This window comes from Talpa europaea (genome assembly GCF_964194135.1).
Source record: "Talpa europaea genome assembly, chromosome: 1".
Taxonomy (NCBI): domain Eukaryota; kingdom Metazoa; phylum Chordata; class Mammalia; order Eulipotyphla; family Talpidae; genus Talpa; species Talpa europaea.
The window spans coordinates 134,120,072-134,136,374 of NC_140073.1; the positions used below are offsets into that span (position 1 = coordinate 134,120,072).

General features: G+C 39.0%; 1 protein-coding gene across 4 annotated transcripts in view; it reads left to right on the plus strand.

Annotated features, from left to right (window-relative positions):
• Positions 1-16,303, plus strand: part of PARD3B (par-3 family cell polarity regulator beta) — a gene marked incomplete at both ends in the record, with an annotated part of 909,806 nt that overhangs the window by 622,223 nt on the left and 271,280 nt on the right. For 3 of the 4 annotated variants that reach the window (XM_084247417.1, XM_084247420.1, XM_084247418.1), the window contains 2 exons: positions 8,223-8,429; positions 9,163-9,400. In XM_084247417.1, coding sequence (XP_084103543.1) covers positions 8,223-8,429; positions 9,163-9,400 — 445 coding nt within the window. The remainder of the gene's footprint in view (positions 1-8,222; positions 8,430-9,162; positions 9,401-16,303) is intronic. The other variant, XM_084247419.1, reaches the window with a different exon arrangement.

Below are 16,303 nucleotides of genomic sequence, written 5' to 3' on the forward strand. Positions count from 1 at the left end.
TTTTTATATTACACTTTATTTTGAGAGCACAAAATAGTATAGTGTGTGGTGGCATACAACCCACACAAGACATAAACCACTCAACAATCAAAGCAGAAGAAAGATGTGCCGCTGAGGTAATCCATACAGAGAGCAAATGGTCGAAGAAAAGAGGGGGGGAAAATCACTGAAACAGTTTGTGTTCAGAGTGAAAAGCCCGTTACCAAGATATACAAGGAGGAGCTGGAAGCCAAATAAATGTGTTCTTGGCAGGGGTAAAAATAAGGCTGCTTAAAGTGCACGTGAGAGGTGGATATGGCAGCACAGGTAATATTGCAAAGAGCGAAGTTAATCGAATGCAATGACTACTGTATAAAGAAAGACAACACTTAGGGAAGATGAGTGAATAATTACAGGCAGGGCAGAAATTATTTAAATCCTTGAAAAGACACAAAAGCACCTAAGGGTTGTATTAACAAAGAACAAACGGGAAGCTTTATGTGGACTTTGAGGATGTCGATTGCGGGGTGTGTTTCTGCAGGTAAAGCTTTGTTCAACCTCACAGCACTGGAGAAATGGGCCCTGCAAGTGTTTTAACTACCCTTTGCTTTCACCTTCATTTATTCCTACTACAAATATTTATTTAGTACTTCTCCATGCTGAAGATACAAAGATCAACAAGACTAAGAAAATGGTAGGTGGCATTTATCAATCCTGTTAATCCTATTTCACAGGTGAACTTTTGCCACTTGACTCAGTTTATTTTGACTCTCAAATGATCTCTTTTTCACAATTAAATAATAAATGTAGTGCCATCCCCTTTCAGTAACTACCTATCCTATCCACAGACCAATGCTATTTAGGTAATGTTTCAGTTCATTATTATATTGAATACAAATTTGGGGGATTTTTGTTGTTGTTATTTTTGTTTCAGTAGAGTTTTCCTGGTAAGGCAGAAAAAGGGAAGACAAAAGATTAAGATAAACCAGTCCATTGGGAATGGATCTGATTGAGTTCTTCAGTTGCCTTAACAGAATCTACCCAGAGATATTGTTATATATATTTTTCAAATAGTTGACCCACTGTGGACCACAGAATCCATTTTCTTATCTGCAAAACAGAAAATGAATAAAACAAGAGTCCTGAAAATATTTTTGATATAATGAATGCACTGCTCATTAAACTTGATGGACATAATTTTTCAAGAAATAAACTGAAATATGGTGTAAGATTTTGACTTTTGGTTTATAATAAGATTTTTAGTAAACTGAATCAAAAGTGTACATCAATTCTTGGCAAAAATCAAAGACACTTAGAGGGTCATGCCCATCCTTATAGTCATAGTACTTGTTGTATTTGTTCATCTAATCTTCCCATATTTTCTCTAGATATTTTCACTATAAAATAGTGTTTTGAGACAGAGAGGAGATTATGCAAATGTATGAATCTTAATGAGTTCATTATTGAACATGTTGACATGAATTTCAGGAAATGATAAAAGACCCTGGGATTTACGAGACTTAAAAAAAAAATATGCTCCTGGAGAACTTAGAAATTGCCAGTAAAAAGAACTGAGTCCCAAATGACAACAGATAACATATAAGCCAAGTTACCTTGTGCCTTATGGTAATGGATAGGGAACAGGGCCCTGAGATAAGTTTGGAATGATGATCAATATTTGGAATATGGAGATAGGCGAGAAGGTAATTAGGCCCATTATGGACACAGTGAGCACAGATAACATAATTTGAGAAATTATACATTTAGATGTTATGGGGAAAATTTTTTCTAAGCTAATGGATTTGCAATGATATCTATTAAAGCACACAAGTCGTTTTGCCTCTAGGGAAAGTACTAAAAAAATCAAATATACAAAAAAAATTTAGTAAGTGTAATCTAACATAAGACAAAGTGGGGGTATGCTGGAAAATAAAATGGTGTTGTGACTTCCTACTAGGAATTAATAATAATTTTTCATTCAAGGAGTTTTAAGGCTATTAATTTCACATCACAACTCCCCATGAAGCAAGTAAAGCATTTCTATTGTATTTGCCCAAGTTCATTGCTCATAATATAGCGAGGCCAAACTGATAATGAAAGCAAGTTATCTTGACAAATTTCCAGCCTTCTCAAGTTTCATGCTGTGACCCCTGGATTGCATTGTAATAATTTTGATCCTAAATTTACTATTGGGCACAATTCCTTTAGAAAGAGGGGTTCTAACTTAATTTTTACTAAGTGCCTTGAAAGCCATTGATCTTAGTGAAATGTGCAAATTAATACATTATTTATTGTAAATTTTTCATAAGTGTTTGTTGAATATAAAGCTCTGGCTGGAAGAGAAATTTGCCATGTATATGAAAGTGAATACCTTTCCACAGTAATTCCTTATGCTTTAGTAAGTATGTATTGGAAGCAATTTCATCAATAATAGAAGATCCAATTACTGGTCTTCTGGATTAAGGCACTTTTATTGTGAGATTTTAATGCTAAAATGGGAAGTTCAAATATTGTCAATGAAATCTCAGACTAATTAAATGATTATAGCCTAAGGGGAAGGGCAACCAAGGTTCTACTATTAATCTTCCCAAGAACAGCCTCTGTAAGTGATGAACAGAGGCATACATATACCTTATTCCAAATGGAAAATAAAAGTAAGGAGTTGTTTGAAAAAAAATATCAGTTTAATTTGTGAATAGAAAGGGAAGGATAGAATTCCTTTTTGAAGCCCTTTTCAGCTTTTTTATAGAAAGATGGCTGTATTTTAGCATGCAATGGTGGATGAAAACAATGAATCACAGTAAGTCTTCACTTACCCACATGTACAGAGATGGGAGAAGAGTAGCTGACAATCATCATCAACAATGCTTCATGAGCATGTTCTTTGTACCTAATCTGTTCCTTGCTTGTCTGATATTTCCTTTATAGATGAGGAAACTGTGGTACAGGAAAGTTAATAAATGCAAGAAATGAGTGCCAGAGTAGGGCATATTGAACTGTTCCTCATCATCTCCTCTTCATCACTCACTATTAACCACTACTCCTAGACTTTCATACCCTATTAGCCTAACAACTTGCCAATAGGGAATCAATAACAGTTCTCAGCTATAGGGCAGGGATGGAACCTAATGTTAACTCAGGGAAATTGAGGTCCACATCCCAAACAATTGTCCAAGAAGAACTTTTTCATAGTGTGTTGAAACAGGACTTTCTGCCCTGAATCCTGGGGCAATAGCTTCTGAGTGTTTTAAGATTCTGTTCTGTAGTATCCCCTCTCCCCCCTTGACATGCCCCTCTCCATGCCGTTCTTGCACCTATCACATGTCTGTGGGAGAAACAGTATCCCAACTTCTTCCCATCTTTACTCTTGGTGGGGGATGTACGTGTGTGTGTTTGTTTGTGTATATGTGTGTGTTCATTCTCTTCACAACACTGTATTTTCTGGATGATGGAGAGATGTGGATGTATCTGAGGATCTGTGCTGCCAGAGGTATGGCTGAAATTTCCTTCTGCTCACTTTGGGGCAGGTCTCCTGGACCAAGTCAAGTCAACCCTTTCACTTGGGAAAAGATAAACCTTCAAAAGTACTGTAGCATTTAAAAAAAATAATTTCGGTCTTACTCCTTTAGGAAGCCTTTCTATTAAGGTAGACTTTAGTACATGATATCTTAAGAATATTTTATTATACTACCTTGAGAATAACTTTTATCATGGAAAAGTCATCCTTTTCTAGTACACTGGTTGTTGTTCTATCATTTGTTTTCAAAAGTTTATGTATGTCATGTTAATGTTTCTGATGGAAGGATATTTTTCTGAACCTTAGAGAACATAGTCACTGGGCATAAAAGTCCTAAGTTAAAAACTAAAGCCTTGCTACTAACATTAAACAGATATTTTTTCCCTTGACACTTGCAACTAACTTAAACTGCCTTCGAATCATTAAGCAGTAATATTCAGATGAGTTCTGTAGATGCAACAAATAAATGTTCACACTTGGACAAAGTCTGCCCCTTGAGTGAGACACATACTCACAGATCACTCTGTCAGACAATCACTTATAATCAGCCACTACCAGTATAACGTGATCTACAGATGGAAATGTGAGGAGTTGGGGCCTCCCTGGTGGTACCAGGGATTAAGAAGCAACCTATGAAGCTATCCACAGCCACTGCAGCCTGAGTTCGATCCCTGGCCAAGGAGCTATCCACATGGCACAGCAGACCTCTCCTGTTTTGCCCGCTGCTGCCCTCAGCAGTGTATTTCAGTAGATCTGCCTGTTCGGCTCCCCACTCTGTCTCTGGTGAATCCTCTCACCCCCCACACCTCTAGCCTGCACCCCAGTTCTTGTTTGCATAAATAAATAAATCTTTAAAAAAAAAAAGAAAATGTGAGGAGTCACCAGGTTTTTTTGGATAACTTGAGGAGGATAGACAAAGGTTTTAAATTTGAGTAATTGTTAACTTTATGTTAGCTCTAAAAGAGATCTCTCCTTTTAGTGCAAGCCTGGAAAAAAATATGATTTGTGCAAATGGTAGACTGAAAATAGACAGTGAGTCTTCCTTTGCTAAAATCTACAGAGTTTCCTAAGCAATGTCAGCCTAAACTGGACCTGGTCAGGATAGGAGCAGGAAAGAGGGAATGAGTATGATGGTTTTTGTACTCAATACAATCTTTATGTGGCCGGGTACATATTACAAGTGTTTTGTTTGCATTAGTGCTAATACCCATAATTGATACAATTGTCCCCCTTCCACAGCCACTACCCTGATCTTCTGTCAGAAGCCCTGTGGCACGTAAAGGAAGTGGTCATAAAGGAACCATGGTCAAGTTTATGGCAGAGCCCCATTTAAATTGGAGAGTCATTTCAGTCAGTTCAACACACCTAATGGTCCTAGTCAGGACATCCTGATTTTAGATTATCTAGTCAAACATTAATCTCTCTTCCACTGCTACATCCTATTAACCCCCCAGGGATAAATAGATTTTTTTCCTATGTCTGAAATACCTTGAGTCTACATTTATAGCCTAGCAGTCAACCACTCTAAGCTGGTTGAGCTAGGTTGTAATATTGGCCAGTGTCAGTTGATGCTTCTTATTTGTGACTTCTGTTTATATAAAGTGAATTAATTGCTGACTCTATTAAATTCCATGAATGCTTAATGTTCAGTTTTTTTAAAGTAACAGTGCATTTGTTCTTTCTCAAATATGACATCTTACTGAACTTCAGATGAGCTCCTTTAGATATCTAGCATTATAGATGATTTATTCATTTTCATGTTCCTTGAAATTTTTTGCTAAAGGTTGACATGAATACTCACAGTTTGGGCTCTAATAAAACCTCCAAAAGGCAATTAATAAATAAAAGATGGTTACTATTGTTGACAGAGAAACTAGGCTTTCTCAGATAGTTTCATGTTTTCACCGAACTTCATGTCAGATATCCCTAGGGGTTGGTGATGTAAAATATTTTCTGTAAATTCCAAAACTTTTGCTGTTGCTTCAATACCCCAAACCTCTAGGTTGCCTTTTGTTTTCTTGTCAAAAAAGATCTTATTCAATTTCTGTTTCTTCAAGTAATCTGCCTTCCTAGAAATATAGGAAATATGCCTCTTTTTAGATTTAGTAGCAACATATTCCTGCTATTTATGACTTTCAAGTAGCACCTGCAATTTGTCCCTGAAATTTCTTGTAATTTTTGTTTTACATAGTCTCATTCTGTTGCATTTATTGAAGATACACTAACATTTATGAAATGCAGTGCTTATTGTCATCATGTGTGTAATGTGAAGTGCAAATTTGCCTCCTATAAGTTAATGATCAAACTATAAGATGACATCTAACAGTTGCACTTGACCTGCTTGACTAGGCTCTGGGATAACATAGACCAGTATCCTTGTTTAGAAATGAGGAAAGTGTAGACCAGCTCAAGCAGCTTGACCATAACAAGGAGAAGCCAAGTACATCTTTGGGCAGTACAGATCAGGCAAGTTGGAGTTAGATACCTGGAGACAGTACCCAGTTCTGACACTTACTAGATGTGTACCTGCAGACTCGTTATTTCACTCTTTTCTCTGGCTCAGTTTCCTCATTTGTTTAATGGGGCTAACAAGAGCAGCAGCAGCACGGCTATAAGGATTATAGTACATTCACATGAATACAGCACTCAGAGCAGGGTGAAGCACTCCATGTATGGTTAGCTGCTTGCATTATTGCCATTGGTCTGACACCGTAGTCCATTCACAACATGTGGGAGGGTGTTTATTCTTATTTAACTTTGAGTGTGTATATATGTAGTAGACCTTTGTCACAGTGCTTGTGCATCCCTCTCATTACTTACTACTGTGTGAAACTATTAGTGGTAGTGTTCATAGTAGTGACAACAGTGGAAGCAAAAATAATAATGATTGTAGGAGGGCCTCCCCAGTGGCACAGCGGTTGAGCGCTGGGTTGCGAAGCTGCCCGCAGCCTCTGCAGCGCCGGTTCGATCCCCGGCTGCTCCCCGGCCACGGGAGGAGGGTCCCACATGGCACGCAGACCTCTCCTGCTGCGCCCGCTGCTCCCCTCAGCAGTGTACTTCGGTCCTTCTGCCTGCTCTGCTCCCCGCTCTGGCTCTGGTGAATTCTCTCACCCTCCCGCGCCTCTGACTGTACCCAGTGCATGTATAAACAAACAAACAAACAAACAAATAAATAAATAAATAAAATAAATGTCTCTTTAAAAAAAAAAAAATAATGTTTGTAGGAAAAGGTGGTATGATTGAGTCCTACTGTGTGTTGGACATTGATGTCGAAACTCCATATATGTAATCTTTAATATGCACTCAGCCTACATCTATTGAAAAACTACAAAGTGGTTTATTTCCAGAAAGGCAAGTGTGACCTCTTTCTGACAGAATCTCCTTCTTAACTGCAAAGTATCATGAGCTCTGGCCCAGCTCTATCAGGAAATGAACCCTATAGAATTCCTTCCATCTTCAAATTCATCCTTGAGCAGCCAGTATTTATCTAGCCTAATCCTGTTATAGACAGCAGGGAGCCTGGCTGTGGGTGGGAATGGAGGTCAAGGACTGGGTGAAAGGGGGCAGGTCCAGGGCAAGACAAACAGGGCAAATGAAAAATATTATCCATCAGAAAGCAAATTCTTAAAATTCACTTAGGTTTTTGTCTTTTGGGAGGAATTTTTACACAAAATATTTGTCCCTTTTCTACATACCCAGATAGAAACATATTTGGAACAATAAACACTAAAACAGAAAAAAGGATAATGTTTCATACTTGCTTTGGTTTTATTTATTTGTTGTCTAAATACATTTCAGTCACCAAACATCGACAACCAATGGAGTATGGTAAGGTTTTAAATCCCCAAAATGATAAGCACGTCAATGTACTTTGATTTCTGCACATAGTATGTTGCATAATGATCACAAAAACAATGATGATAATATTAGAACTGCAGTGCACGGGAGTGTCTCACATGGGCACTGGAAAAGAAGCACTTGTGTATGTCAGGTGCCTTGCATGTGAACCTGTGAGTGTGCTTGTGTGTGTGTGTTTACACATGTATACATTCTCATACACATAATCACTATATCGCTGCTATAATTGCCTTTCAAATTCCTTTGTGTGGGCCTCCCCTGGTGGCGCAGTGGTTGAGCGCTGGGCTGAGAAGCTGCCCGCAGCCTCTGCAGCGCCGATTCAATCTCCGGCCGCCGGCGAGGGTCCCACATGGCGCGACCTCTCCTGCCACACTCGCTGCTCCCCTCAGCAGTGTATTTCATCAGTCTGCCTGTTCTGTTCCCTGCTCTAACTCTGGTGAATTCTCTCACCCTCCCGCGCTTCTGACTATACCCAGTGCTTGTATAAATAAATAAATAAATCTTAAAAAAAATTCCTTTGTGTGTACATGCATATGCATATATATATATACACACACACACACTTTGCTCCTCTGATAAGCACATTTATTTCTATACATTATATACAATATCAAGATAGACATTGGCTAGATAGATATTATTTTAAATCTTATATCAATTTTGCAAATAAGAAATTAAGGTTCAGAGAACTTCAACCATTTAAAGTCACAAAAAGCAGCAGAGCTGGGATTTTACCCTAAGTCCCATCCTCTTTATATTCCCTTTTTTAAGATGCCCAAAGAGAAATATTTTGGGAGAAGCAAGATTTCCCATGACACCATAATGCCTCATAAGCAAAAGGATGACCTTTTTGCCCTTTCTTTTCCAGAATCTCCAAGCAAAGATTTCGGTCCAACTTTGGGTTTGAAGAAATCCAGTTCCTTGGAGAGCCTGCAGACTGCAGTTGCCGAGGTCAGGAAGAATGAGCTTCCCTTCCACAGGCCACGGCCACACATGATTCGTGGTCGTGGCTGCAATGAAAGCTTCCGAGCAGCCATCGACAAGTCTTATGATGGACCCGAGGAACTGGAAGCTGGTAGGCGATGTGCTTCCTTCAGTGGTTTCTTCATTTTGTTATTATCCACAAAGCATAACAAGAATGTGTGCTTAACTACAGAGTAAAATGATTTAAGGACCACAATTATATTTTTGATATTAAAAGTAATTCATTTTCCTGATATGTTTTGCCCTTTGGCTTAATGAACATGGAATTGGATAATGCAATATGCAATTTATTTTACATTGCAAATGCTAAAGAAATGTTCTCCTTCACTTTCCTACAAGGACCAACTGTCATTTACCCTTAGGATAGGAGCTCTAAGTGCGCATTTCTTGACATTCTTATTGGAATCATTAGAAGCAGCATCAACCTGAGGACTGACTGCATTAATTGGGCAGAAGCAGTTGGATTCTGTCTGTGTTCAAAATCTCTCCTGGAAATAAACTCACTGTTTGCTTCCCAGCAGGTGGGCTTTCTGAGCTGATCAAGGTTAGCAAGCTGGCTTTCAGCAAATTAGTGTTTTACCACATATCAAAACTTTCATTCCATTACTAAACAACCATTGTCAGCTCCCAACATCACCTCTTGCTTGAAGTAACCAGATTTAAGCAGTTGTCTCTTCAAAGTCCAAGTAGCCACGTGGCAGGGTCAAAATCCCAAGTACTTTTATTCATTCTTTCTGTGTTTTACGTTTTAACTTTTCGTGATATACGAACAGTAAGTGCCCCTGACTATGTGTATTGATTTTTTTTTTTTTTTTCCTGTACAGACAGTCTGTCTGATAAGAGCTCTCACTCTGGCCAAGGAGCTCAGAATTGTGAATCTGCCCCTCAGGGGCACTCTGAGCTAGAGGATGTCGAGAATAGAGCCAGGAAAATTAAAAAAACAAAAGAGAAGGAGAAGAAGAAGGAAAAGGGCAAGACGAAAGCCAAGGAAAAAAAGCAGAAAGAGGAAAATGGTGATCCAGAAAGGAAAATGAAGAGGAAAGGGTTCGGGGCCATGCTGAGGTATGAACCGCTCAGAAGGCGGAGTTGGCTTTGCTTTGCTTTTTGTTTTTTGTTTTGTTTTGTCTGGTGAAATCTTCATTTGTGTGCAGTCAGGAACTGAAAGCTTTCATTCCTCTTTAGCTAAATGCACAGAAACCTGAGCCTATGCCGTTCCTTTCCTGCAGAAGCAGAAGGAGCCTGCCTGGGGGGCTCCGAAGCTCGTGGTGATGACCAGAGCTTCGTGCATCTGTTCCTGAGACAGGGATGGGCAATGCCTACTGCCCTGGGTTCCAAAGCATTAGGTGGGTGGAGAAAATGCTCCTCTATCAGCATAGGGAAGGCAAGAAATGAGACAGTCCTCAGCTGTTACTTTAAAACACATCTCTGAATTAGGAAGGTGAACCTCACCTTCCACCCCTAGGGTTCTAGATGTGTGCATGGCCTGGTCTCCAGACAAGCAGAGTCACCTATGGAGGCACACTGGCACTAGGAAGAGGGGACTGCGTCTGGAGGCAGATGGCCCTGGTCGGGACCCCTGACCTCCCCATTTGAACATGTATCACACGTGGTGCTTTGCTTCACTGCATTAAAATGCAGCCGGCACACTTGTTCTCCTAACGCCGTAGGATTATGAGAGGATTTCATGTGCAGTCAGTGCATTCACGAGGCATGGCTCACAGCTACGTCAGAGCACAGCTCCTCCTATGGTTACTTTCAAATATGCTGTGCTGATACTGACATGATGCCCACACCTGGATGTCTTCTCAGGTCTCCAGTTGATGGGTTTCTGGTCACAGTTAGGTTTTCAACAACTTCTTTATCAGGGGTTAAAACATGCTTTATCATGGGTTAAAACATGCAATCGAAGTCAGTCAAAACTCCCCTCCTCCATGCTCCTCAGGCCTCAATCCCAAGGACCTTGTAGTGTGTAGGAGGCAGGATGCCTCCTTCTCCTATTTTTGGTTTCTGGACCTAAGGAAGGATATCCTTAAAACAGGAGAGAGTTTTACTTAATTACATAATCTGGTAAAACCTGGGCTTCGGTGTGGGTCACTTTTGTGGGCCTTCTTACTAATTCATTTTCCCACTGACTTCCCGAGATCCTCTTGCCCTTGGCTTCTGGCCTCAAACAGCACAGCCCTGGTTTCTCCTTGCTCTCATAGGTAGACTTCTTAGGTGGCAGAGGTTTGAGTTAGCCCGACTTCCTTCTGTGGCATCTATTTGGCTCACTAGAATGGTTGATCTCTTGGCCTTCCAAATGCTAGAAAAAAGTGAGACCTGTTCCTGTTCCCTCTGCTTCTCCTTCTCTTCATCTGCCATAGGGTTGCCCCAACCAGGCTGGCATCCTCAGACTTCTCCAGACACAGACTTTGTGTTTCCCCAACTCTGAAGCCACACATGAAACTCTCCCAGGAACGCTGGCCTGTGTGGAGAGTACAGGGAGGGTCAGTAAACGTTTGCAAGTCACCAGAGAAAGATGCAGGAAATGGATGGGTCTCCTTTCATATAAATGCTTTCAAATTCTCTGAAGGGTGTTCTGGTAGCCTCCTGAAGTATTTATTGGGGCTAAAGGGGAAACTTTCCTTTCCGTTACTTCTTTTACACCTGTGATATCACATCTAAGAAAATCTCTCTCTCAGTCAATCTCTGCCCTTTTCCATAGGCTGAAGTTGAGTGATGGGAGTGGATAGTTGATGAACCAGTTTGATGACCTCTTAATAAACCCTTAAAAGATAAGTTCTCTTAAGAATTCTGGGTGTTATTTGTCATCAAACGTTCTCAGTTCTCTTTCTCTCCATAGATATATACATATACATATATAAATCAAATATATTGTATTAAGATATATATATATAAAACATGTAATGCATATGTTATAGTTATAATATTTGTTTAAAAGATATTGACACTGCAAGGTGACATTAAGGGGACACAAATAATATTGACCTCAGTATCTTAATATCTCATTATATACTGGTTTGTTTGTTTGGTTTTTTTTCATGGTCTCTGTAGACACTTTTACTACTTGATATTCTGAATTTTAAATTTTGTTCTGGGTAATTGTCATAATTTCCAGTATTTTTAGGCTGTGGCTTAAGCATCCTGGTAACGAAAATGCCTGTAATTGGAAATGAATTTAGATGAGAATTGTCTTTGAAGTAGGGGAGTATGGAGACTCAAGGTATAAGCTCTGCCTATAGATGTCTGGGTTCAACCCTGTCTCCTCTACTCTCTGTGTAGGTGACATTGGTTACATTATTAATCTCTTCGTGCCTCAGTTTTCTCATCTGGAAAATAGGAATAATAGTGGAACTACCATAATTTTGCAAATTATATTTGTTTGTGTGTAATGTGCTTAGAGTGATGCCTAGCAAGTAATAAACATTTGATAAATGTTAATTACTGTGATAAGCAAAATAATGGTTACCTAAAAATGACCATGTCTGTTTGATGACCTGCTACCTGTATGTTATGTTGCTTGGCAAAAGAGAATTAAGGTTGTTGATCCACTGACCTTAAGATAAGGTGATTATTCTAGATTTTCTCCAGTGGGCCCAATATAATCACAAGGGACCTTAAAAGTAAAAGTGAAAAAAATGACTATGGTAGAAAGGTACAGAGAAAGATGGTATTGGTTGCTTTGAGATGGAAGGGGCAATGAGCCCAGGAATGCGGGGGGCTTCAGATAATGGAAAAGGGCCAGGAGAAAGTGTCTCTCTGGACAGCCTCCCAGAGAGAACACAGCCTGTCAACTTTATTTCAGCCAATTCTGTTTTTTTGGCAACTAAATATATGGTAATTTGTTACACATCAGTAGAAAACAAATATAGTTGGTCCTCCCTGGTGGTGTAGGGGTTGAAGTCTCAGCTCTCTGAAGCTACTTGCAGCCACTGCAGCATGAGTTAGATCCCCAGCCAGGGAGCTAGCCACATGGGGCAGCAGACCTCTCCTGTCTTGCCCCCTGCTCCCCTCAGCAGTGTATTTCAGTCAATTGCCTGTTCTGTTCCCTACTCTGTCTCTGGTGAATCCTCTCACTCCCTACTTATCTGCCCTATACCACAGCTCTTGTCTGCATACATAAATAAAAATAAATATTTAAAGAAAAAAGAAAGAAAACAAATATAGTTATTATCAAAATTATTATTACAATATCATCATAATTTACAGGGAAAAAAATTCCTTCTTAATCTAAATTGTTGCTATAAGGATCTAACTAGAGTAGTCTATAAATATAAAAGCAGTTAGAGCTTCATAGATCACATTTCCTAGAATATTGCTAAATTAAACCTTAACTTTATATTTCATTTCAGATTATTTGATTTGACAGGTTCATATTCCATTGCCCATAATACAGAGGCTGCTCTCTTTCTGTTGTCCAATGCATGCAGTATTATCCTCTGGTGGAAATCACAGGTCCCAGATACTTTAGACAGCTAGCAAGCTGGGTTTTGTTTCCTTCTACTATTTTAGCAAAATTAAGATCTGAAAGGTGGTGTTTGATTTTATCTCCAGTGTAAAAATAGAAACTGTTTTCCATAGCCTTTTGCATCTGAGTTTGCGAGCATATTGGAGTTGCTGCTACATGCACATTTTCAACAACAAAGAACACAAAAGCTGTCGCCATTAGCCAACAGATTTTGCTTTAATTCTCAGCTGTTGCTCAGATGCTATTGACTTAGTTTCTTTCTTATTTAAAAAAGATTGATTGCTTTAAGGTTCTCTAGGAGTTAGAAGTGTGGTTTAAATATGTATTTTCCTCCATTATCTGCATTTTACAGGCACTCCCCTGAATACAGGTCTTTTCCTAAACTGTATCTCTTTGGCTTACAACACTGTGTATGATTTAAAGGTACAGGTTCACACCTTTACAGAAGTCTGTTACCACACCATACCCACCACCCAAGTCCCCATAACCCCCCACAGTAGTTCACTGAGCCACTTCCCTCCTGCAAGTTCTCCATCTCTCCTATGGTAGCCTCAGTCTGATTTGTAGGGTTGGTTTTGGTTTAGTTTTGTCTGTTCCTTCTTTTGTTTTGTTTCTTTACACTCCACAGGTAAGTGAAATCATCTAGACTTTGTCTTTCTTCTTATGACTTTCACTTAGCATAATCCTCGTTAGTTCCCTGCACATTGTGACAAATGGCAAGATGTCACCCTTTTTATAGTTGCCTAGTTTTCCATAGTGTATCTATACCACATCATCAGGAAGATGCAACTCAAAATCACAAGGAGATACCACCTCACACCTCTGAGAATGACCCAAACCAAAAGACAAGAGACAAGTGTTGATGAAGATGAGGAGAAAAAAAGCATCCTCAAATGCTATTTTAAGGAATGTAAATTGGTCCAGCACCAGTGGCAAACAGGATAGAGGTTATTCAAAAATATTAAAAACAGATCTACTCTATGGTTTAACAATTCTACTCCCACATGTCTATTTAAAGAAAACATATACACCCCTGTGTTCATTGCAGTATTGTACAAAATGACCATGTTAGGAAAACAATCTAAGTTCCCAACTTCAATGGGTGGATAATCAAAATAGGGCTTTAATGCAGATTGTTGTACCATGTACATGGGACCTAGCCAAGGCCTGAGCGGGCGGTGAAATTCTGCCTCCCTCCCATTACTAGGCCATTTGTCATGGAAGTACAAGTGTATTAGCAGTGACCTTGCTCTCACTTGTGAAAAGCTAAGTATTATGTTCTTTTCTCATATTAGCTGATCCATTTATGTTGATGATATGCAGTAGTATAGTCTAACTCATTGGTTAATTTAACTGATCCTTTTGGAAAAATCCTTTTGAAAAAATCAGAGGGAATCTCATTAATTCATATCTTTATATGTATTATATGGATCTAGTATGCTTATGCTTTGCTGATTTTATAATGACCTCCTTGCATAATTCAACCATGGCTCTTGCACAGGCCATGAATTATCATGGAAAATATGCAGTTCAAAAACTTACAAGCTTTGGTAGTTTCTTTATATCCTCTGTTTATGTGCTTTTGAAATAGGACTTTAAGGGTTTAAGGTGCTTAAAAATTTCCATTAGGCATTTGGCTTCCAGGGCCATTGTGCTCTTGATGGCACTATGCTACAGAAAGACTGCCAGTGGCTCCTGGCAGCCAAAAGGTGAAGCTCAAACTCCCTCAGTAGTCAAGCCCATTGTCAACCATGGGCCACCTTCCTGGGTTCTAACAAATGTTTTCTAAGCATTGAAGGGAAATACCTTTTGGCTTTATTTTCTTTTAAAAAGAAAATAAAAGATCTTGCTTATAATATCACAGGGAGATAACAAAATATAATATATATAATATAAAGGGATAGAGTTTAAACACAGATCTATGATAGAATTTGGTTTAAAGACTCTAAGGGTTGGCAGTTATTGAATAATTAAAAAATCAGGAACTGATTTCAGAGTTTTCTACTTTAGATGGGGCAAGATTTTCTTAGCCAAAGGATATTTCTCTTCAGTGCTTGGGAAACATCTTCATCACAGGAAGGTGACCTGGGTTGACAGCAAAAAAAATCTGAACTGTCAATTCATTTTGGATCCGGAATGGAAAGGCTTGATGTTGATCAGGTACCCTTTTACCTTTTCCATAATTTGATAATAAAAGGGATTGTGCCTAGTAAATGCCTCTTCAGTGGATAAACAAAGTAAAGAAACCTGCCCACAGCTCTGTTCTTAAAAATTTTGCACCCATATTCTTTTGATTACCTGCTATTTGCCAAACATATTCATTCTTACTTTCATTTATTCAACACTCTTTATTGAAGGCCTACTTGGCATCAGGCACTATTCTAACATACAGCAGTGAAATCCCTGTTTTTATGTCACTTTTTGGGGGGGTCTTAATAAAAGAAAGAAAAATCAAAAACTTGAATTTGTGTGGTGAGTTTAAAACAAAAAGCATAATGTTGCAGAAACACTTAAAAATGAATTTCCAAGGGAATAGCAGGACATTTGCCTAGGATACCTCTAGACAAAGCAGTACACTGTGAACTCGAGGGTCTCAACAGTCAGTTTATATGGGACTGAACAAGACATCCAGGCTGTAGTTCCTGTGGACTTTACATTCCAGTGAGAGAGGAAGAATAAACTACTAACTCAAACTAATTGAGACTCAGACTGTAGTAGGTGCCATGAAGAAGGGAAAGTCAGAAGGGACAGCATTGTCTCACCTTTGTTAACTAAAAACCTAGTAGAATGTGCATCCGTCCCAGCTACGCTGACTTTCCAGCAGATATGTTATCAGAACTTAACGTACAGTGGTACTCAAGCCAAATCACTTTATGCCAACGTCCCTTCCCCCTTTTTTATGAAGTATATGAATATGGGAGTTATTATTAAACCAACTTCACATAAAACTACAACCAAAAGCTAGCCAGAATTGTGCCTGTTTTAATATACAAATATTCTGAACCCACACAGTGAACTGGATTCACAGCTGTCTTTGCCAGTGCTATTCCCCCAGCCCATCAGTTGGGAGTTCTTTATTGTTCCTTCTTAACTCAGCTAATATAGGTATACTGAGAGAATGTACTGTTTCAGTTTCTACATTAAAAAAATCCAGATTCTGGACCCAAATGACAAAAGTAATTTTTTAAAATCTGGAGGTATCCCCTTTTTATTTCTAATCTTTCCAAATGCTTAATCATATATGTGTTGTTTGGTTTATACTAAAGCATACTGCATGTTTTATTGAAACTAGAGAAATTCTGTATAAGAGCATCCTGCTGTGAATTGTTTAAAACACACACACACACACACCACTGCTACATCTACACACCCTCTACTCCATAACCATCACAAACATAGACATAACCTCTAATGAATTAATGCTTGCCCTTGTTAAAAATTTGTCCCTTACATATTCTGTGGCCTTCAGTAATCTCTTTGAGTCTCAGTTTGCTCAT